At 44.3% G+C, this 23,495-nt stretch overlaps 1 protein-coding gene across 6 annotated transcripts in view; it reads right to left on the bottom strand.

The window, feature by feature from the left end:
• The window catches only part of SLC12A7 (solute carrier family 12 member 7), a 171,929-nt gene that overhangs the window by 36,640 nt on the left and 111,794 nt on the right, over positions 1–23,495 (bottom strand). For all 6 annotated transcript variants that reach the window (XM_038770213.1, XM_038770207.1, XM_038770208.1 and 3 more), the window contains 7 exons: positions 20,373–20,427; positions 18,826–18,956; positions 10,898–11,139; positions 10,331–10,542; positions 9,099–9,266; positions 3,669–3,767; positions 1,767–1,824 (listed from right to left, as the gene is read on the bottom strand). In XM_038770213.1, coding sequence (XP_038626141.1) covers positions 1,767–1,824; positions 3,669–3,767; positions 9,099–9,266; positions 10,331–10,542; positions 10,898–11,139; positions 18,826–18,956; positions 20,373–20,427 — 965 coding nt within the window. The remainder of the gene's footprint in view (positions 1–1,766; positions 1,825–3,668; positions 3,768–9,098; positions 9,267–10,330; positions 10,543–10,897; positions 11,140–18,825; positions 18,957–20,372; positions 20,428–23,495) is intronic.

Genomic DNA, 23,495 nt, shown 5'->3' with positions numbered 1-23,495 from the left:
GGGAGAAAGACACCAACGTAAAGACACAGATGGAAATGTAGAGAAGCGGCATGGCCTCGTGGAGAGAGTACCAGCTTGGGAGTCAGAAGGATCTGCTTTCTAATCCTGACTCCGCCACTTGTCTGGGACCTTGTGCAAGTCACTTCACTTCTCTGGGCCTCGGTTACCTCATCTGGAAAATGGGGATTGAGATTGTGTGCCCCACATGGGACTCATGACTGTGTCCAACTTGATTTGCTTGTATTCACCCCAGCGCTTAGTACAGTCCTGGCACAGAGTAGGTGCTTTAAAAATGGCATTACTATTAGTATTATTATTATCTAATTCTGGCTCTGCCACATGTCTGCTGTGTGGCCTTGGGCAAGTCATTTCACTTCTCCAGGCCTCAGTTACCTCATTTGTAAAATAATAATAATAATGATAATAATGGTATTTGTTAAGCACTTACTATGTGTCAAGCACTGTTCTAAGCACTGATGGGGATTAGGACTGTGGGCCCCACAAGGGACAGGGACTCTGTCCAACGCGATTTGCTTGTCTCCACTCCAGCGCCTAGTACAGTGCCTAGCACAAAGTAGGCGCTTAACAAATACTACCATCATTAAATGTAAAGAGGAGGCTCTTGCCAGTTGGTTTTGACAAAGAAGATCACCAACAAAAAAACACACACACTTATGCACCTCTCCCTTGCCCTCATCTGTTAAACTGAGACTTTCTCCTTATTGCTCTAGAAGCCTTTCAACTAAATTACATGGACAGCTCTCCGTCAGCTAACAGAAAAGGAGTTAAAACTTACATGAATCAGTCCTTAGAGGAGCTGATCTTTTCGGGCTATAATTTTTAGTACTTATTTATTTTTCCTTCATGGTGCCTGAATAATGATGATGATAATAATGGCAATTGTTAGGCACTTACTAAGCCAAGCGCTGAATAATACACTACCAGAACCAGCCGTGTAACTAGTGTTTTTAACAAGTTAGAGCCACTTGGAATTTCCAAACCCTCTCCACTTAAAATGGCAACTAAGACAACTTGTTCCAAGTTAGAAACTGTGGGGCAAAGAGGCTCCTTACAGCAAAAACAGGATGAAATGAGTCATGAGCACTTCATGAGTATGAGCGACCATTAATTCAAAAGTTAAGTTTCCCACCCCACAGACTTTCCCTTTATATAAACAAGGGAGAAGGAATTGTTTTGGGGGGAGAGCTCATTACTCTCACCAGGATTTCTGTTGGCAATAGTGACCACAAATGAAGCCTTTCTTGGCAAAGAAATAATAGCCTTCCCGCTACAGGTTGTATTTCACATTTGACATTTTACCTCCAACCCCCACCACAGTGCATGTGGCAGGGAGGAAAAGAGAAAGAGGATGAGGCTATATATTTTCAAAATCAAGTGAACCACCACCCTCTACCCACATAAGTCACACAAACACATACACTCCTAAAACTGCATATACCCTGACAATCTTGCATCTACCCCAATGCTTAGAACAGAGTTTGGCCCATAGTAAGCGCTTAACAAATTCCATCATCATCATTATTATTAAAACTTACTTTTGTCTAATGGGCACGGTAATGTACCTTTGCTTACTTCATTTTTCCACAGTTTCTGACTTTGAGCTCAAACATTAAAGAGCAGTTATACCCTACAGGATTTCGATCCACCTAAACGCAACTTGAACAAGCCTTGATTCTGACATGCCCGGCTCCTGAGGGACTGAAAACCTGATGAAATTCTGAAATTTAAGACAAGAATAGACGTACTTATCTCTCAAGATCACGCCCTCTATACAGGCCCCAAAGAGCACAATGCAGGACAGATCTGTTTGGGACAATTAAGGGAATAAAAAACAGAGGCTTCCAAAAAGTACAGACCCAACAAGCAGCCTTGGGGTGAGAAGTTCCTGTTAGGTGGGTGTGGTGACCACCATTTTCCAAGCAAATTAGCATCATGGTATAGGCCAAAGGGCTAGTTTGGTTTCCCTGAATTGGGTTTTCAAGGTAAACATGCCAGGCCCATTATCCCCATGCCCACATCCTCCTGCACACAGATGGCTCAGCAGAGGAGGCTGAGCAAAAAGACGAGTCCCTCTCCCCTGAATCTCTCCCAGTGACTCCCCAATCCTCGGTGCCCATTCCAAAAATGACCACAAAATTTTGGTGTCCACATGGCTCAGTTTTGTTGGGACAATTCCGGCTTTGTAAAGCTTGCCCAGAGAAATATCTTATTTTCATCCTTGGGTGTTTTGAGACCTGCTGGTGATGTTCTAACTTCCCATCTTGCCTTCAAAGCCTCATTGAGGGCACATGTCCCCCAAGAGGCTTCCTGAAAAGCTCTCCTTTTTGCTTCTCCCAAACCTTTCTGCTTCACCCTGACTTGCTTCCTTTATTCATCCCCCTTCCCAGCTCCACAGCGCTGTACAGATCTGTAATTTATTTCTATTAATGTCTGTCTTCCCCTCTAGACTATAAGCTTGCTGTGGGCAGGGAATGTGTCTGCTTATTGTTCTGTTGTACTCTCCCAAGCACTCAGTACAGTGTTCTGCACACAGTAATCACTCAGTAAATATGACTGACATGTTCTTCGGACACCTTTCCAGCTAATGATACAACTTCAAGGCTCTGTGCAGGGAACTTGTCCACCAAGAAGAGAAGCAGTATAACTCAGTGGAAAGAGCACAGGCTTTGGAGTCAGAGGTCATGGGTTCGAATCCACCACATGTCTGCTTTGTGACCTTGGGCAAGTCACTTAACTTCTCTGAGCCTCAGTTCCCTCATCTGTAAAATGGGGATTAAGACTATGAGCCCCACATGGGATAACCTCATAGTAGGCACTTAAATACTATCATTATTATCATTATTATTACCAAGCCTGTTATATTGCACCCTCCCAAGTGCTTAGAACAGTATTTTGCATATAGTAAGTGCTTAACAAGTGCTATCATTATTATTATTATTACCAAGTCTGTTATACTGCACCCTCCCGAGCCCTTAGTACGGTGCTCGGCACTCAATAAACGTGACTGATTGATTGATTACTACTAACGTCCCCACCACAACCTTCCAAGGTCTCCTAATAGAAGGAAGTCCCAAGTATACATGATCCATATAACTTCTGTGGTGGAGCCTTGCTTAGTTTTAGACTAAGATTTCACACATGATTAGCTTTAACAGACTAAACCCTCATTGCCTCTTCTCCCACTCCCTTCCACATCACCCTTGCACTTGGATTTACCCTCTTATTCACCCCACTATCAGCCCCATTGTACTCAGGTAAATACCTGGAATTTCCTTATCTATCAATCAATCAATCGTATTTATTGAGCGCTTACTGTGTGCAGAGCACTGTACTAAGCGCTTGGGAAGTACAAGTCGGCAACACATAGAGACAGTCCCGAGCCCACTATACTGATGTCTGTCTCCCCCTCTAGATAGTAAACTCACTGTAGGCAGAGGATGTGACTATCTACTCTACCATACTGTACTTACCCAAGAACTTTGTGCAGAATCCTGTAATAATAATAATGATGGCATTTGTTAAGCGCTTACTATGTGTGAAGCACTGTACTAAGTAAATGCCAATAATTATGAATTGATTGACTTACTGAAACCAACCGAGACCCTAAACTATACCTGCTGAAAGTAGGTCTGAAACGTGAAGGATACAGATAAAAGACGTAGTGGCGATCGCCAAAATTGTTCCGGTAGGAATGGACTTCTGAGCATCTCTGAGGTCACCAGATCGGTTGGAGCCTGCCATGATACCTAGAGAAAAACAAACACTTGTCAAATTGGAAAACACCATGTTCCCCAGATAATAACAATAACGATAATTGTGATATTTGTGAAGTGCTTACTATGTGCCAGGCAGCATATTTAAGTGATGGGATAGATACAAGCGAATCAGGTCGACACGGTCCCCGTCCCACCTGGGGCTCACAGTCTCAATCTCCGTTTTACAGATGAAGTAACTGAGGCACAGAGCAGTGAAGTGACTTGCCCAAGGTCACACAGCAGACGAGTTGCGGAGCCGGGATTAGAACCCAGGTCCTTTTGGCTCCCAGGCTTGTGCCCTAACCACTAGGCGATGATGCTTCTCGGCATGAAATAGAACTCAAATTTTCCGAGGGAGATATCAAAAATACTCATTTTTAGAGACTTTTTTCTACTTTAGGAACCAGTGATTATCCAATTTCTGTAGTGCTGAGATAATGAAGCTCTGGCAATGTGAGCTATCAGTCTAAGAATTCCACTGCTTTACTTAAATAATAATAATAATGGCATTTGTTAAGTGCTTACTATGTGCCGAGCACTGTTCTAAGCACTGGGGGAGATGCAAGGTAATCAGGTTGTCCTACGTGGGGCTCATAGTTTTAATCCCCATTTTACAGATGAGGTAACTGAGGCACAGAGAATCTTACCTTAACAAAAACTAAGTCATTACTCTCTCTGTGGTAGAGTGATACCCCATCCTGGAGGCCTATCAAATATGCCCAGATCTATCCTTAGCTTATTTAGCAGTCTACTGTGTGACCTTGGGCAAATCACTTCACTTCTCTGTGCCTCTATTCTCTCACCTGTAAAATGGGGATTAAGACTGTGAGTCCCATGGCAGACATGTACTGTTTAGAGCCTGATTTCCTTGCATCTACCCCAGTTCCTAGAACAGTGCCAGGCACATGGGAAGCGCTTAACAAATACCATACACAAAAAAGAGTCAATTTCCTCTCTAGAATCAGTGTCCCATAATGGGTCAGAGACTATTCTTATTCTCCTCTGATCTTTGGAATTAATGTTACTTTTAAAACTGAGCACTTCATTTTAGGCCAGCTCCCCTCCAATAATAATAATAATAATAAAATTACCACATTTGGGAATGTTTTAGAAATCCCTGACAATTTAACCACTCCGAATGATATTTAAGAATTGGGAAAAAAAATCACGTGCATTTTTATACTCTTAGAAAACGGACAGTCTTTTTGGCGCTCTGAAGAGAATTTAGGCTAGGGAGATGCTCAAGATAAGGGACTCGAACACACAATTAAATGAGAGTTAAGCAACATAAAGAAGCAGCATAACCTAATGGAAAGGAGCACAGGACTGGGAATCAGTCACTTCCCTGACTCCCAAGCAAGGGCTTGGGCTCTTTCCATTAAACCAATCTGCTTCCCAAGAGTTATTTAAGAGTTGTTTCAAATGGTTAAGGGAGTCGGGAGGACCTGGGTTCTAATCCTGGGTCTGCCACTTGTCTGCTGGGTGACCTTGGGCAGGTCACTTCACTTTTGTGCCTCAGTTACCTCATCTGATGGGAATTAAGACTATGAGGCCCATGTGGGACATGGACTGTGCCTAACTTGAGTAGCTTGTATCTAACCCCAGTGCTTAGTACAGTGCCTGGCACATAATAAGTGCTTAACAAATACCATTTAAGGAAAAAATAAATCACTAAACTAAAAACCAGGGCACCTTGCCCCAATCCACATTCTCCTCTGTACAGATAGAGTTTGGAATTAAAGATCTCCAACTGCATTTTTCTGAACAACCAGGCTGTTCTTTACCAAATTAGGGAGTGAACCGTAGGCTTTCGGCAACTTTTTTTAAAAAAAAACACATTGAGAGCACTCAAATATCCCTGACTCTAAGAGAGATACTAATGCAGGTTGCTGCCAGCATGTGGGTATGGTTGAGTAAAATGCAGAAACGATTAACTTGAAGTGGGAGTGAACGGATGGAATTTAGGCAATCCTCATTGGAAAGCTAAGGATATAAACTATCCTTCCCATTCACTCATTCATTCAATCGTATTTATTGAGCACTTACTGTGTGCGACGCACTGTACTAAGAGCTTGGGAAGTACAAGTCAGCAACATATAGAGACGGTCCCTACCCGACAATGGGCTCACGGTCTAGAAGATCCCAACAACGGCATCTGATACGAAATGAAGGCAGTCGCCAAATATGATCTTTCCATGGAGGAAACATCAACAAATCCAACCAGAAGGTAAAATGGGGAGTGGAAGAGGAAATCTAAAAAGCTACCTGATCCTCCCCTCATTTCATCTACCCATGTTTACTGAAAACAACAGCGCACAATGGGTCATGAAACCGCTCTAGTTATCTGGTGGAAAAAGAAAAAAACCAAACTCCATCCTCTGCCAGAGGAAGTTGGAAGTAGTTTAAACGTAATTGCTTTAATCGGAGGAATCAATGCATCAAATTCAGGTCAGCCTCAGTCAGCAAGAGGCAAGAGTTTTGCAATCCTCCAAGTCATCCATCTAGAAATAGCAATGATTTGGAGAAGGGATGTGGTACGGAAGGAAGGGAGGGTTAGGAGGTCTTTTGCAATAATAATAATAATAATGTTGGCATTTGTTAAGCGCTTACTATGTGCAAAGCACTGTTCTAAGCGCTTGGGGGGATACAAAGTGATCAGGTTGTCCCACGTGGGGCTCACCGTCTTAATCCCCATTTTACAGATGAGGTAACAGGCTCAGAGAAGTTAAGTGACTTGCCCAAGGTCACACAGCAGACGTGGTGGAGCCAGGATTCGAACCCACGACCTCTGACTCCAAAGCCCGTGCTCTTTCCACTGAGCCACGCTGCTTCTCTGGTCTTTTGTACAGACCATTCAGAAAGAAGAGCCACAGCATTATTCACTGGCTACCTGAGGAGTGAAGACCATTGAATGGACGGCTAAACTCCAAGCAATCATTTCTCATTGTGGGCAGGGAATGTCTCCATTTATTTTTATCTTATATTTCTTATCTTATACTCTCCCTAGTGCTTGGAACAGTGCTTTGGTCATGGGTTCTAATCCCGGCTCCACCACATGTGTGCTGTGTGACCTTGGGCAAGCCACAGCTTCTGTGCCTCAGTTACCTCATCTGTAAAATGGGGATTAAGACTGTGAGCCCCACAGGGGACAACCTGATCACCTTGTATCCCCCCCCGTACTTAGAACAGTGCTTTGCACATAGTAAGTGCTTAACAAATGCCATCATTATTTGCACACAGTAAGCGCTCAATAAATGCAACTGATTGAATGAATGAAAAAGGTTATGCGCCAAAGACAGTGAAAATGATTGCAGCAGTAGGAATAGTATTTATTAAGTGATTGCGGTGGGCAGGGCAGTGTGTGATGCACTGAAAGAGTCTCATCAATCGTATTTCATCAATCGTATTTATTGAGCGCTTACTACGTGCAGAGCACTGTACTAAGCGCTTGAAAGTCTCCAAAGGAGCAGCCAGAGAGATCATCATCATCATCAATCGTAGTTATTGAGCGCTTACTGCGTGCAGAGCACTGTACTAAGCGCTTGGGAAGTACAAGTTGGCAACATATAGAGACAGTCCCTACCCAACAGTGGGCTCACAGTCTAAAAGGGATGAGAGGAAGCCCTGACAGATCTCACACTCCTCAGGTGTAGGGCGGTTAGTCAGAGCCGCACCCAAAGGTGACCTCTTCAGCAGGGCTTGTGGGAAGAAATCCCTGAAGATGAGTAGACTGGACACCTACACAACGCTCATAATAGCCTGGCTCAGTGGAAAGAGCACGGGCTTTGCAGTCAGAGGTCATCGGTTCAAATCTCGGCTCTGCCAATTGTCAGCTGTGTGACTCTGGGCAAGTCACAACGTCTCTGTGCCTCAGTTACCTCATCTGTCAAATGAGGATTAAGACTTTGAGCCCCCTGTGGGACAACCTTATCACCCTGTAACTTCCTCAGCGCTTAGAACAGTGCTTTGCACATAGTAAGCGCTTAATAAATGCCATCATTATTATTATTAGCTCTGAGTCCCCTAGAGCTGGGGTCAAATCTCGATCTTTGAGACACTGCGTTTGGGCACTGGGAATGTTGCTTTTATAGGAATCCTAAGTGTGGATTTATTTATTTATTTATTTCACTTGTACATATCTATTCTATTTATTTTATTTTGTTAGTATGTTTGGTTTTGTTCTCTGTCTCCCGCTTTAAGACTGTGAGCCCACTGTTGGGTAGGGACTGTCTCTATATGCTGCCAATTTGTACTTCCCAAGCGCTTAGTACAGTGCTCTGCACATAGTAAGCACTCAATAAATATGATTGATGATTGATGACGTGGATCTGTGCAGAGGAGAGGTGGCATTTATCTTGGTCAGGCTCTGAAAAGCCTCAGCTGAGATGTTCTATCTGCAAGGCATTTCAGAATGCATTCTGCATTTGTGTTCTCACATTACAGAACAGGAAAATGTCCTTTTTACAGACCTTAATGGAAAAACTATTTATTTCCTCCCTAAGGCCTTGAAAAATGATGAAAGCTGATCAGATACACCCAACCACTGGCTTTGTTGTTCAATTTTACTGCATACTGGGAACATTTTCAACCACTTTAGCTTGAGATCTTTGAGACATCAAACGCTTCTTACCTGCCTCAAGAAAAAATGATTGCAAGGAAAATTCATTCAATCGCATTTATTGAGCGCTTACTGTGTGCAGAGCGCAGTACTAAGCGCTTATGAATTTGAGACATTTTTCCTAGTCACTTCCAAATGATCCTTATGGCAAATAGCCTCAGGAATCACAATGTGGGTAAATCACCATTAGACTGCAAGCTCGTTGTGGGCAGGGAACATGCCTACCAGCTCTGTGGCACTGTAATTCTCCCAAGTGCTTAGAACAGTGCTCCGCACACAGTAAGCACTCAATAAACACTGTTGATGATGAGGAGACCGGCCTCTTATTTTTGTGAATCTCTTCATTCTTCAACAATCAACAACCTTCAACATGAGGCGCAGCATGGCGGAGTGGATAGAGGATGGGCCTGGGAATCGGAAGGTCATGGGTTCTAATCCCGGCTCTACCACTTGTCTGCTGGGTGACCTTAGGCAAGTCACTTCACTTCTCAGTTGCCTCATCTGTAAAATGGGGACTGAGACCGTGAGCCCCACGGAGCACAGGGACTGTCCCCAACCTGATTTGCTTGTATCCTCCCCAGCGCTTAGCACAGTGCCTGACACAAAGTAAGCGCTTAGCAAATGCCATAATTACTTAACAACCAAATGTGGAGTCTTTCCTCTCCCTGAAACTGCCTGGTTATTTTCCCATTCAAAAGTCTTACCTGTTACAGATGGAAAATAGATTCCTACGAGCATGGTGAAGTAGGTCATGATGTCTGTCAGCACGTAAGGGAGACCGCTTGCCTGGACCTCCTCAGACCCGGAGACTGAAGGCAAATCTTGTCTTTCTATAAATGATCCCTTGTCTAAGTAAGTGCTCCATAGGTTATCTGTTGGGAAATTTCAACAAGCTCAGTAACAGTCAAAACACTATTGATAGAGACACATTGAGAAGCGTGTGGCCTACTGGACAGCACATGAGCCTAAGAGTCAGAGGACTTGAGTTCTAATCCCAGCTCTGCCACTTATCTGCTGCGTGACCTTGGGCAACTCAATTCACTTCTCTGAGCCTCAGTTACCTCATCTGGAAAACGGGGGCTAAGAATGTGAACCCCATTTGGGACAGGGACTGTGTCTGACCTGATTCCCTTGTATCTACCTCAGTGCTAAGGACAGTACTGGGCACGTTCATTCATTCACTCAATCATATTTATTGAGTGCTTACTGTGTGCAGAGCACTGTACTAAGTGCCTGGGAGAATACAATATAACAATAAACTGACAAGTTTCCTGCCCACGAACTTACAGTCTAGAGAGGGAGACAGACATTAACATAAATAAATTACAGATATGTACATAAGTGCTGTGGGGCAGGGTCAGGGGAACTGAACAAAGGGAGCAAGTCAGGGTGACAGAAGGGAGAGGGAAAAGAGGGCTTACTTAACAAATACTTTTATTATTATTATTATTATTGTGTGCAGAGCACTGCACTAAGCACTTGGATGCATAAACAAATTAAAGCCCCAGTCCATGCCTTCAAGCTGCGTGGCTCAGTGGAAAGAGCCCGGGTTTTGGAGTCAGAGGTCACGGGTTCAAATCCCGGCTCCGCCACTTGTCAGCTGGGTGACTTTGGGCAAGTCACTTCACTTCTCTGTGCCTCAGTTCCCTCATCTGTAAAATGGGGGTTAAGACTGTGAGCCCCCCCGTGGGACAACCTGGTCACCTTGTAACCTCCCCAGCGCTTAGAACAGTGCTTTGCACATAGTAAGCGCTTAATAAATGCCATTAAAAAAAAATACCTTTGCATTACTGGAATACAGTGCTGTGCTCTGCACAGAATAAGCGCTCAATAAATACCACTGATTCATTGACTGGATTTAAATATCTTATTTATGGCTCGCACACACACACATACACAAACACACACACTTCAGGTGTTTTGTTTTTCAACTCACCTCGTATGACGCCACTGGCAATCCCCGGAATTGCCCGAATTTCAGTTAAGTTATTTGAGGTGAAGTATTCATCGCAGGTGGCACTGGGCAAGGAGCTGTTACAGAACAAGTTCCAGAGAGGTGTTGTCACCGTTTTATTGTCTTTGGTGGAAAACTTCACACAGTCGCCGAAGCTACGCTTTGATAGCGTGTGGTTCCCAAGGAGACAGACTCTGGTGAAAAGAAGAAGCAACACACCACCTCTCAGCTCCTGCGCACTTCGCTCAGGTGAACAGAAATCATATTTTTAAAAATGCATGTATTTTGGGTGTTTTGAAATGGGACAAATTTGGCCAAGATTCAGTAAGAGTCCTGATTTATAGGGAATCCATAAGATCGTGGGCTCAGTCTCTTTGTGATTAAAAAAACAGGGACTGAATCCAGTCCAATTAACTTGAATTTACCCCAGCACTTAGAATGGTGTTTGGTACACACTAAGCACTTAACAAATAACCTAAATAACAAAAGTGTAGGATGGGGATTGATTCAAAAATCTGAAATGCCACATAAACGAGAAGAGGGCCTTACTGGATGTCCGGAGGGTCAAAAGCCGACTTGATGACACCAGCATAGATGGCCAGGATGGACAGAATCACACAGGCAAGGAAGACCAGGGCGAGCTTGTTGACATATTTGACCCCAACAAAAACCACGGTGGCCATAAGAGCGATGGTACACGTCCCATACACTCTCATGTTGTTCAGCATGGCTTCGCTCTCTCCGTTGACATCAGTCGATTTAAATATAGCAGCGTTCGGAGAGATGTAGGTCTGCAAAAGGAAAGCAGATCAGACAAACGAGGGAACGGTCATTTTTCCGTTAGAATAACATGGGGATGCTCCTTTGAGCCCAAGACCACCATATAGGATTCTTAAAATGACAGCCTCTGAGGGTGAATTTGATTCTTCAGCTGTCAAATGCTAGCAGATTGAGTCTCCTTTTTCTAAAGTATCACCAAGATGGCATGATAAAGCATGTGGCTATATTTTCACCCAAAGTACTTCATGAGTAACATCCTTTAAAATGATCATTTGTCAAAAGTTTCTATTTAGACAAATTTTTCAGGGGGTTCATAGAAGTTGATAATAGGGCAGCATTTAATAGAATTGCCAAGTCTACCAGCAAAGCACCATTATTTTCCCCCCACATTGCCTAGTGGCCTAAATGTAGCTCACTGGTCTGAATTAATCAGTATTGAAGCAGTGTGGCCTAGTGAAAACAGCACATGCCTGGGAGTCAGAGGAACTGAATTCTTATCCCAGCCTCGCCACTTATCTGTTTTGTAACCTTGGACAAGTCACTTCGCTTCTCTGTGTCTCAGTTACCTGGACTGGAAAATGGGGATTAAGACTGTGACCAACCTGATGATCTTGCATCTACGCCAGTGCTTAGTACAAGTGCTTGGCACACAGTAAGTGCTTAAAGTGCAGCTCCCAAATTATCAACCATTAGCCATTTTTTTAAGCTTCTACGAGCCCTTGGACTCTCTGATATCTGACTTTGATATAAAGATCGATTAACTAATGAACGTCCAATCTGATAAACTTCTATCTACCTCAGCACTCAGAACAGTTCCTGGCACATGGTAAGCACTTAACAAGTGCCATTGTTTTTTTGGTTTTTGTTAATACTAGATCAGGTCTGCAGAGGTCCAGGATCCTCATACACCACATCCATCTCCCCCTCCCCAAGCACTGCCTAAAGGCTGACAGCTCCAGGGATTCGTTCCGTTGGGAATGTGTCGTTTATTGTTGTACTGTACTCTCCCAAGCACTTAGTACAGTTCTGTGCACACAATAAGCGCTCAATAAATATAACTGAATGAAATGTTATTGAATGAATTCACTTTTTCCTCGCTGAGTTTTGCAGAGATTTGTCGGGTGGGACCCTCCACTAGAATACAATAGACACGTAAGAGTTGGCCCCTGCTGACATGCTGCAGGGGTCAGCTATGTCCGGCCCCTCCTTTACCGCCAAAGCAACATCTTCCTCTTCCTCCACCATGCCCCTGAGGCACTGACAACGGATGGTTTCCCATACTAAGAATACACTCCTCACATGTAGGGGTCAGGCAGAGGCTAGGAGGCTTTTAAGATGATAGAAGCTTTGTCCAGACCTCTGTCAGAGAGAAACAAACTGTCCACATGGCCAAACTCTCCTCCATCTTTGGGGGGAAGAGAAGCTGAGTGCTAAAAGGAAGGAGGGAGGAACAGAGGCAGAGAAGGCAAGGGGGTAATAGCGGAAGGAAGGGAGATATGGGGGAAGGGAGGGGATAATTTCCTAGTAAACTAATGCAGGAAAAGGCAAAAATAAGGCCTGGGCGGTGCATATTCACCGTGTCATGTGTCCAAAGACCATCAGTCATATTTACTGAGCGCTTAATGTGTGCAGAGCACTGTACTAAACACTTGGGAGACTGCAATTGAACACAGTTGGTAGACATGTTCCCTGTCCACAGACAGCTTACCATCTAGAAAGGGAGAAATCAGGTTCCCTTTGGGCATTGGGTATTCACTCCACCCTCAACCCCATAACACTGATGTTCATGTCCATAAATCATTTATTCACACTCATGTCGGTCTCCCTCTCTAAACTGTAATCTCATAGTGGGCAGGGAAACTGTCCACCAACTCTGTTGTACTGTGCTTTCCCAAGCGCTTGGTACAGCGCTCTGCACACAGTAAGTGCTCAATAAACACCACCAATTGGTAGGGACAAAGGGAACCAAAACAGTTAAACCGTGGAATAATGCAGCTGGCTTTATCAAAAGGAAGACGGATGTAAGCTCCTTTAAGGCCCAATGCCAAGCTCTGGAGATGTTCCAAGTTATCCTGGCTGCAGAGAGAGTGGCCGGATGATGGGAGGGAGAGGATGAGGCTGGGAAAAGTAGTTGGATGAACTTTAGGAGAAAGGGATGTAGATTCACCCTAGGTATCTCATTTACGAAGACACCATAATTTTACGTGTGCTCCAAATCGCCCCGGTCAGATTGAGAGGTTGGAGGAGGCTGAAGCGTAATTTGCCCTAAGCCGTCTGTGACCTAGCAAAGCTCCAGCTCAAACACGTTAGGGCTTTATCCATTTTCTAGTAATCTGCATGACAGCCACACTGACATTTGATTTATTTCAGAACCATTAATCTGTCCGTGCTAGAGGCTGCGCCGACAGCAGGATTGGGAATCCAAAGATGGGGATGAAGCGGGGAAGAGGGAAGGAGTTTTATCTTGGATTACAGAAGCAGTGGAATAGGTAGAGCATGGGCATGGGAGTCAGAAAGACCTGGGTTCTAATCCCAGCTCTGCAACTTGTCAGCTGTGAGCTTGGGCAAGTCGCTTCGCTTTTCTGGGCCTCCGTTACCTCATCTGTATAATCAATCAATCAATCAGTCGTATTTATTGAGCGCTTACTGTGTGCAGAGCACTGTACTAAGCGCTTGGGAAGTACAAACTGGCAACATATAGAGACAGTCCCTACCCAACAGTGGGCTCACAGTCTAGAAGGGGGAGACAGAGAACAAAACCAAACATACTAACAAAATAAAATAAATAGAATAGATAGATACAAGTAAAATAAATAGAGTAATAAATATGTACAAACATATTTACATATATACAGGTGTAATGGGGATGAAGGCTGTGAATCTCATGCGGGACACGGATTGTGTCCAACCTGGTCAGCTTGTATCTACCCCAGCAATTAGTACGGTGCTTGGCACAAAAAAAAAAAAAATTATAGGAAGATCACCAACCCTAACAAACTGATGTCACGCTACAGTCACTCGTTTGAAGTCAGCAAGAGAAAACAATTCATTACCCTTTTAGTGGCAATTCTTAGAGTGACTTGTTCTTTCAGGCAAGTACACAGGCTAAAAGTGTTAGCTTAAGCCCAAGAGGGATTTCCTTCCCCCTCCATATACACCAGACCCCACATTCCCACCCTTCAAAGCCTTATTAACGTGTCACCTCCTCCAAGATTCCTTCCCTGTTTAATCGCTCATTTCCCTGACTCCCTCTCCCTTCTGCATCACCTAGGCGCTTGGATCTGTCACCTTTGGGTATTTGCCTCACCCTAAGCCCCACAGCACATATCTATAAATTCTATATTATAAATAGTTTATTAATATTAATATATGTCTCTTCTTTCACAGTGTAAGCTTACTGTGCGAAGGGAACATGTCTACCAACTCTGTAGTACTGAACCCTCCCAAGTGCTTAGTAGAGTGTTCTGCATATGGTAAGTGTTTAATAAATACCATCGATTGATGGGTTGGGTTAATGGAGGTAAGTTAGGGATGTTGAATGGACCAACACAAACCACGTAAGGGCAAATAATGAGAAACAGTGTGGCCCAGAGGAAAGAATACAGGCCTAGGAGTCAGAGGACTTGGGTTCTAATCCTAGATCCGCCGCTTGCGTACTGTGAGGCCTTGGGCAAGTCACTGCTCTGTTCCTCAGTTACCTCATTTCAGCAATGGGTATTAAGACTGTGAGCCTCCTTCAGGACAGGGACTATGTCCAGCCTGACAACCTTGAACCTACCCGAGCACTTAGTAGAGTGCCTGGCACATAGTAAGTGCTTAACAAATACCTTAAAAGAACAATACAGGTATTGAATCCCATTTTTCAGATGAGGGAACTGAGGCACAGAGGAAGTGATGTGACTTGCCCGTGGTCACACATCTTGGTCCGGGCTTCGTTTTTAGAAATCTTCCCTCTGGATAGATTCTGGTGACTGGAAAGTCAATCAGTCATATTTACTGAGCCCCAGACTGAGCCTCCTCCTTCCTCTCCCCCTCCTTCCCCTCCCCACAGCACCTGTATATATGTTTGTACATATTTATTACTCTATTTATTTTACTTGTACATATTTACTATTCCATTTATTTTATTTTGTTAATATGTTTTGTTTTGTTGTCTGTCTCCCCCTTCCAGACTGTGAGCCCGCTGTTGGGTAGGGACTGTCTCTAGATGTTGCCAACTTGTACTTCCCAAGCGCTTAGTACAGTGCTCTGCCCTCAATAAATACGATTGAATGAATGAATGGCTACTGAGCACTGTACTGAGCACCTGGGAGAGTACAATATAACAATATAATAGACATTCCCTGACCAAAAGGAGCTAATAGTCTATAGCCTGAACGCAACATGACAGCTCAGCTTCCTCTCAGGTTTCAGTTTGAACACGCCTGTCCTTCAGAGCCAGAAACAGGTCAAATTCTGCCAATGTCGACTCGACTTCTTTTCCAAAGCAGATAGGTGGGGCTCTGCTCCTGATTTTCCCTGAGAAGCACAATGTGTCTTCCTAAGGGATGGAAAACTAGACCCCATGGGTTCTAGGGCTTGATAGTGAAAAGAAAAGGGAGGTGAGTCTGACTTTCTCAGGCAGAGGTGGTTTAGTTTCCCATAAAACTGAGTGGAACACAGGTAAAATTGGCTTTGACTCTCCGGGCTTCGGGGAACGTCCAAATCTGTCCAATCATATAAACTTGGTATGGATTATCCAACCGAGCTTTGGTTCAGAGATAACCAGGGGGCAGATTGTCAGCTTTTTACTGGAATCAGCAGAAGGACAGCAGGAGGAATATACAAGAGGGAGGGAGAGGGCGTTTTTCAGTAGTTGCACATCAGGGTTATATTTAGTTCGAATAATTAATGAACTCAGTCTGATTCGCCAGCAGCTGCCTCCCGAACAGCTTCGAGAACGGCATCTCCAAACTCGGAACATCGGGTTTGGATTTCTGAGGCTGGGTCGCTAAGTTAATTAGCAGCTATTTTAGAAAGCGCCCACACGGCGTTTTAATACATCTCTTGGTTTTTCCTTGGTCAGCGAAGGGTAGAGGTCAGGCCGGGTCCACTTCCAGCCTCTAATCCAGGCCCATTCAGACTTCCTCAAGGCAGGAAGGATGTCTGTTGTGGTAATCAATCAATCGGTGCTATTTATTAAGCGCTTACTCTGTGCAGAGCACTGTATGCTTCCAATCTTCTCTAGTGAATTGTGTGACTTTGGGCAAGTCACTTAACTTCTCTGTGCCTCAGTTACGTCACCTGTAAAATGGGGATTAAAACTGTGAGCCCCCCCCGTGGGACAACCTGATCACCTTGTAACCTTCCCAGAGCTTAGAACAGTGCTTTGTACATAGTAAGCGCTTAACAAATACCATTAAAAATAAATAAATAAATAACAGGGTAGATGGAGAGAGGGTGGCTTGGAGATTGAAAACATGCTCACAGTGATCTTCCAGCACTGACCGATTCTCCTGGATTAGGAATATCTCGAGTCAAATATGACTACTTTAGTGGTGCTAATTGCCACATCTGATTCCATTAACTTCCATCTGAATGGGAAAGAGGTCACCCACAGGGCAACTATCAGAGACCCAGACACTGAGAAAGCAAAAGCTAGACGATCCTTTACACTCCTAGACAGGACCAGTTTTATTTTTTCGCCCTCGTACTTGGATTTGCACCAGTTATTCAACTCACCTTCAGCCCTTAATGAATACCATAAAAAATAAATCAAAGTCCCTTCAAAGGCTATTTCAGCACTTCTGTGCCACCTAAGTATTCTCACACAGCCTTTCTGCCTTTTCCACGTCAAACCGAGGTAGAACAGGAGAAGCAGCGTGGCTTAGTGGAAAGAGCACAGGCCTGTGATTCAGAAGGACCTCAATTCTAATCCTGGCTTCGCCACTTGTTTGCTGTGGGATCTTGAGCGAGTCACTTCACTTCTCTGTGCCTCAGTTCCCTCACCTGCAAATGGGGATTAGGACTGTGAGCCCCATGTGGGACAACCTGATTACCTTGTATCTAACCCACCACTTAGAACAGTGCTTGGCAGATAGTAAGCGCTTAATAAATACCGTTATTATTATTAACACTGGGCTGAATATAATATTATTATTATTGTTAAGTGCTTACTTTGTGCCAGGCAATGTCCTAAGCGCTGGACTGACACTGCTCACTGTCTGCTGTTTCTGGGGGTTTGAAGACGAAAGCTGACCAATCTAGTATAGATCCCCAGGGAAGAGGCATGGATCTGCTTCAAACTGGATTCCAGGAATATGGAGTACATCATTGCCTGAAGTCTTAATGGGTGGCAAACCCATTTCCTCCTCACCCCCATCACTGACTAAATTCTACCGGTAGCAGGGCGTCTACTAGACTCTTGGGGCATGAAAAGGTTTAGTAGCCCTAAAGGTCCTCACAATTCAAGGGGAAAATGCCACTGACCTTTTGGCCACATTTTGGCCCTCTCTCTTCACATGTGACAGACAACTGCTCTCCTCCCATTCAAAGCCTTACTGAAGCCACATCTCCCTCAAGAGACCTTCCCTAAATAAGTCCCCGTTTCCTTTTCTTCCACTCCCTTCTGTGTCCCCCTGGTTGCTCCCTTTATTCATCCCTAGCTCTCTTCCTCCCTTCAAGGCCCTGCTGAGAGCTCACCTCCTCCAGGAGGCCTTCCCAGACTGAGCTCCTTCCTTCCTCTCCCCCTCGTCCCCCCTCCATCCCCCACATCTTACCTCCTTCCCTTCCCCACAGCACCTGTATATATGTATATATGTTTGTACATATTTATTACTCTATTTATTTATTTATTTTACTTGTACATATCTATTCTATTTATTTTATTTTGTTAGTATGTTTGGTTTTGTTCTCTGTCTCCCCCTTTTAGACTTTGAGCCCACTGTTGGGTAGGGACTATCTCTATATGTTGCCAATTTGTACTTCCCAAGCGCTTAGTACAGTGCTCTGCACATAGTAAGCGCTCAATAAATATGATTGATGATGATGATGATGATCCCTTCTCCGAGCACCGTAGCACTTATGTCCATATATGTCATTTATTTATACTAGCATCTGTCTCCCCTCTAGAATGTAAGCTCCTTGTGGGCAGAGAATGTGTCCGTTATTTGTTCTTTTGTACTCTTTCACGCACTTAGTACAGAGCTCTGCACACAGTAAACACTCAGTGAATACACCTGACTGTAAATTGTTCAATTTTTGCCTGAGGGCTGGGTTTTATAGCCCTCAGAAGGGACCTTAGGGGAGGCAAGGATGTATGCTGGTGTCCCTCTAGACTGTAAGCTTGTTAAGGGCAGGGAATGTGTGTTATATTGTTGTGTTGTACTCGCCCGAGTGCTTAGTACACTGCCCTGCACAAAGTAAACACTCAATAAATACAACTGATTGATTGACTAGCAAGCTCAGTGCTAACTAGAGGAGGCCTGAGGTGGATTTCGTGCAAGCCAGCCCCTCTGGAGCCCTCAGCAGAATTTCTCTTGTTTTATACTTGGATCCTGTTAAGCTGAAATTTAGGAATCCATTCCATCATCCTTATCTTAGTTTTAAGAGCAACCTTCAAACCACTGATTCCACTTGGAAAGAGCCCGCACCATGGTCCCTGAGGAGGGAATAGAGGCTTCCTTTGTGTAAAAAGGGAAATCATGAAAGAAACTTACCAACAGGATCTCGATGGTCCCCAGGATGTACATGGCCCCCGCAAAGGTCGTGCCGAGGTAGAAACAGAGCCCCACGGCTCCTCCAAACTCCGGACCCAGAGACCTGGAGATCATATAGTAGGAGCCTCCGGCTGTCGGAATTAAAGATGGTCAGGTCAGATGCTCAAGTCAGCCTTTCTGGATTTTACGAAGGACATCGGCTAAGCCCGCCCTTGCTAAGGTGGTACAGCCAAGGCAGAGAAGCAGAATGGCCTAGTGAAGTCAGAAGGACTTGGGGTCTAATCCTGGCTCCCCAACTGGTCTGCTTTGGGGCCTTAGACAAGTCACTTCTCTGTGCCTCAGTTCCCTCATCTGTAAAAAGGGGATTAAGACTGCGAGCGCCATGTGGGACAGGGACCGTGTCCAAACTGATTACCTTGTATCTATTCCAGCGTTTAGAACAATGCTTGGCACTTAGTAAGCGCTTAACAAATACCATCATTATTATTATTATTATTATCCATGAAGAAGGGCAGAATGCAATGGTCAAGAGCCAGTGCACAATTTTAAAGAAAACTGTGACGTTGTAAAGAAAAATTCCAACGGCTTATGTGGGGCAGAGGGGGCATTTGTTTGCATCAACAGTTGGGTCTACAAATTGCAACGGTAAAACACATGAGTTTTAGATGTTTTTAAATGAAAATTCCCACATTTATGTGAGTGGACTTCCACCAGTATGTGTGCCTGCGTGGCACAAAGTTTAGACTTAACTTTCTTATAAGTTCCTAAACTGTAAATTCGTTATGGGAAGGGAATCTGTCTGTTATACTGTTTTATTGGGCTCTCCCAAGGGCTTAGTACAGAGTTCTGCACACAGTAAGCATGAGCCACGTGTGGGACATGGACTGTATCCAACCCCATTTGCTTATATCCACCCTGGTGCTTAGTACAGTGCCTGGCATAGAGTAAGCACTTAAATACCATGATTATTATTATTTTACTATTAAATATGATTGAGTGACTGGTGTCTGGCCTAGTGGCAAGAGCACGGGCTTGGGAGCCAGAGGTCATGGGTTCTAATCCCGGCTCCACCACTTGTCAGCTGTGTGACTTTGGGCAAGTCACTTAACTTCTCTGGGCCTCAGTTATCTCATCTGTAAAATGGGGATTAAGAGTGTGAGCCCCACATGGGACAACCATGTGACAAGAGTGTGAGCCCCACATGGGACAACATGGGAGTCTGTCTCTCCCCAACAAGATTGTAACAAGAAGGCAGAAAAGATACCTCTTAACTCTACCGTTCTCTCAAGGGCTCTACACAGAATAAGCACTTAATAAATACAGTTGAGATTGATTCAGAAATGCTACGTGCACAAAGTGACAAATCACTATGAAATTTGGGCTTGGAGTGAAACAGTAAGTAGGTGAGGAGCTGGTGATGGTATTTGTTAAGCGCTTACACTGTGCGCTAAGCACTGAAGATACCCCCCGGAGTAACTGAGAGTGGCTGCGAACAATAGAAAATTTATCTGTAAATGTATTAGCCCCCACAGTGATCAGTACAGTACCTGGAACAACACCATTGGTGGCTATTGCACTCATCGATATGGCGGTCAGCATTGTCTGGTTAAAAAAAAGTACAATGGAAAGCGAGTAAATGGCTTTTAGCATACCAAATCTTCCCAGTGCCAGAGAATAATTATTATTATTATGATATTTGTTAAGCCCTAACTATGTGCCAAGCACTGTTCTAAATGCTGGGGTAGATACAAGGTAATCAGGTTGTCCCACGTGGGGCTCACAGTCTTAAGCTCCATTTTACAGATGAGGTCACTGAGGCACTGAGAAGCGAAGTGACTTGCCCAAGGTCCCCATCCCCCCTGCCCTACCTCCTTTCCCCTCCCTTCAGCACCTGTATATATGTCTGTACAGATTACTCTGTTTATTTTATTTGTACATATTCACTATTCTATATATTTTGTTAATGATGTGCATTGAGCTATAATTCTATTTACTCTGACAACTTGACACCTGTCCACATGTTTTGTTTTGTTGTCTGTCTCCCCCATCTAGACTGTGAGCCCGTTGTTGGGGAGGGACCGTCTCTATAAGTTGCCGACTTGTACTTCCCAAGCGCTTAGTACAGTGCTCTGCACACAGTAAGCGCTCAATAAATGATTGAATGAATGAATGAATGATAAGGTCACACAGCAGACAAGTAGCAGAGTTGAGATTAGAACCCACGTCCTCTGACTCCCAAGACCACTCTTGTCACTAGGCTACAGAGAAGTATCCCGGGGGTGGTGGAATATTGATCACCTAATTATCCTGGATAAGAACTTTTTCACTGAATAATACCCAGATCCTAGTGGTCGGGGAACGTTGCATTGTACTCTCCCAAGTGCTTACTGAGAAGCAGTGTGGCTACAGAGAAGCAGCGTGGCTCAGTGGAAACAGCCCGGGTTTTGGAGTCAGAGGTCATGGGTTCAAATCCCGGCTCTGCCAATAGCCAGCTGTGTGACTTTGGGTAAGTCACTTAACTTCTCTGGGCCTCAGTTACCTCATCTGTAAAATGGGGATTAAGACTGTGAGCCCCCCGTGGGACAACCTGATCACCTTGTAACCTCCCCAGCACTTAGAACAGTGCTTTGCACATAGTAAGCGCTTTAATAAATGCGATCATTATTATTATTATTACTGCGGTGCTCCGCACACAGTACGTGCTCAATAAATACCACTGATGGACAGATTGATTGACTTCTAGGCCCAAAGTCACACAGCTGACAAGTGACAGGGCTGGGATTAGAACCCACGACCTCTGTCCAGATTCTGCCTGAGCCCTCTGGAAGCCTCAGAGTGACTTGCTGAAAATCTTATTTCCCTTCTGACACCAACCAGAGCATGGACGGTTCTTTATAAACCCCTACCGAACCACCTGTCTGCCAGAGAAACCGCAAGAGGGGCTTTCGGTTTCATATGAACAAACATCTTTGGTCATTTCCACACATTAAGGTCAGGTTTCATCCCGTCTCCCTCGATTCCTGGAGTTGGTAATCCTGCCATTATGATTCCTGCTTTTCTCCCTCTTTGTGTTTCAAGGGTGCTTCATTAAGGACAAGTTGATCTAAGTGCTTAAAACAGTGCTCTGCACACAGTAAGCGCCCAATAAATACGATTGAATGCATGAATGAATGATCTAAATTTGGAAATTCATCTTTGCTGAGTGTTTGCCAGGAAATCCAAACAAAGACCCCTAAAATAGAGTTTGGGAGGATTGCTTGTGAGCTGGGAGGGGATTTCAATATGCCACTACCACAGCCTATTGGAGAGAGTATGGCATCAGCAGCAGGGAGATCTGAGCTGTAATCCCATCCCCGTCTTTGCCGACTGAGTGTCCTTGTCCAGCGCACTTAACTTTTCCAAATCAATCAATCAGTGGTATTTATTGAGCACTTTCTGTGTGCAGAGCACGATACTAAGCTCTTGGGAGAATAAAATACAGCTTACAGTCTAGAGGGGAAGACAGACATTAATATAAATAAATTACAGATATGGACATAAATTCTGTGGGGGATGAGGGTGAGGGACATCCGTTGTGCCCAAAGGGGATAGATCCAAATGAATAGAAGCAATGTGGCTTAGTGGAAAGAGCAGGGGCTTGGGAGTCAGAGGACATGAGTTCTAATCCCACCTCCGCCACTTGTCTGTTGTGTGACCTTGGGCAACTCACTTCACTGGGCCTCAGTTACCTCATCTGTCAAATGGGGATTAAAAGTGTGAGCCCCACATGGGACAACCTGATTACCTGTACCTGTACCCCAGCACTTCGAACAATGCTTGGCACATAGTAAGTGCTTAATACCATAATTATTATTAATAATAATGATGATAGTAATACACGATGCAGAAGGGAGAACAAATCAGGAAAAGGAGGGCTTAAATTGGGGAAGGTCTCCTGAAGGAGAGCCACACCTCAGTTTCCTCATCGGTATGATCAATCAGTGTATTTATTGAGCACTTACTAGGTGCAGAGCACTGTACTAAGCACCTGGGAGAGTACATTACAACAGAATTCATTCATTCATCCACTCAATCGCATTTATTGAGTGCTTACTGTGTGCAGAGCACTGTACTAAGCGCTTGGAAAGTACAAGGTGGCAACATATAGAGACAGTCCCTACCCAATGGCGGGCTCACAGTCTAGAAGGGGGAGACAGACAACAAAACATACTAACAAAATAAAATAAATAGAATAGCAAATACGTACAAGTAAAATAAATAGAGTAATAAATATGTACAAACATATATACAGGTGCTGTGGGGAGGGGAAGGAGGTAGGGCGTAGACAAGTTCCCTGCCCACACCAAGCTTACAGTGTAGAGGGATGGGGATAAATTACCCGTTCTCTCTTCCTCAGACTACAGATGGAGGACAGGGATTGTGGGTCCTACCTGATTACCTTGTATGTACCTTAGTACAGTGCCTGGCACATAAAATTTTTATTATTACAGATAATTGTTACCCCCCAAAACCTGACTCCAAGCCAGCTCACCTGGTGGGAAGTTGGCTTCTCAAAAACACGCTCGTTTCAAAGACCTCGTCCTCTAGACCATAAGATTGTGAGCGGAGAATGTGTCTCTTCAGTGTTATATTGTACTCTCCCAAGCACTTAGTAAAGTGCTCTGCACGCG

This window comes from Tachyglossus aculeatus, chromosome X3, assembly GCF_015852505.1.
Source record: "Tachyglossus aculeatus isolate mTacAcu1 chromosome X3, mTacAcu1.pri, whole genome shotgun sequence".
NCBI lineage: Eukaryota > Metazoa > Chordata > Mammalia > Monotremata > Tachyglossidae > Tachyglossus > Tachyglossus aculeatus.
Note: the sequence above shows the minus strand (reverse complement) of the source record. Positions and strands in the feature narration are given on the sequence as shown.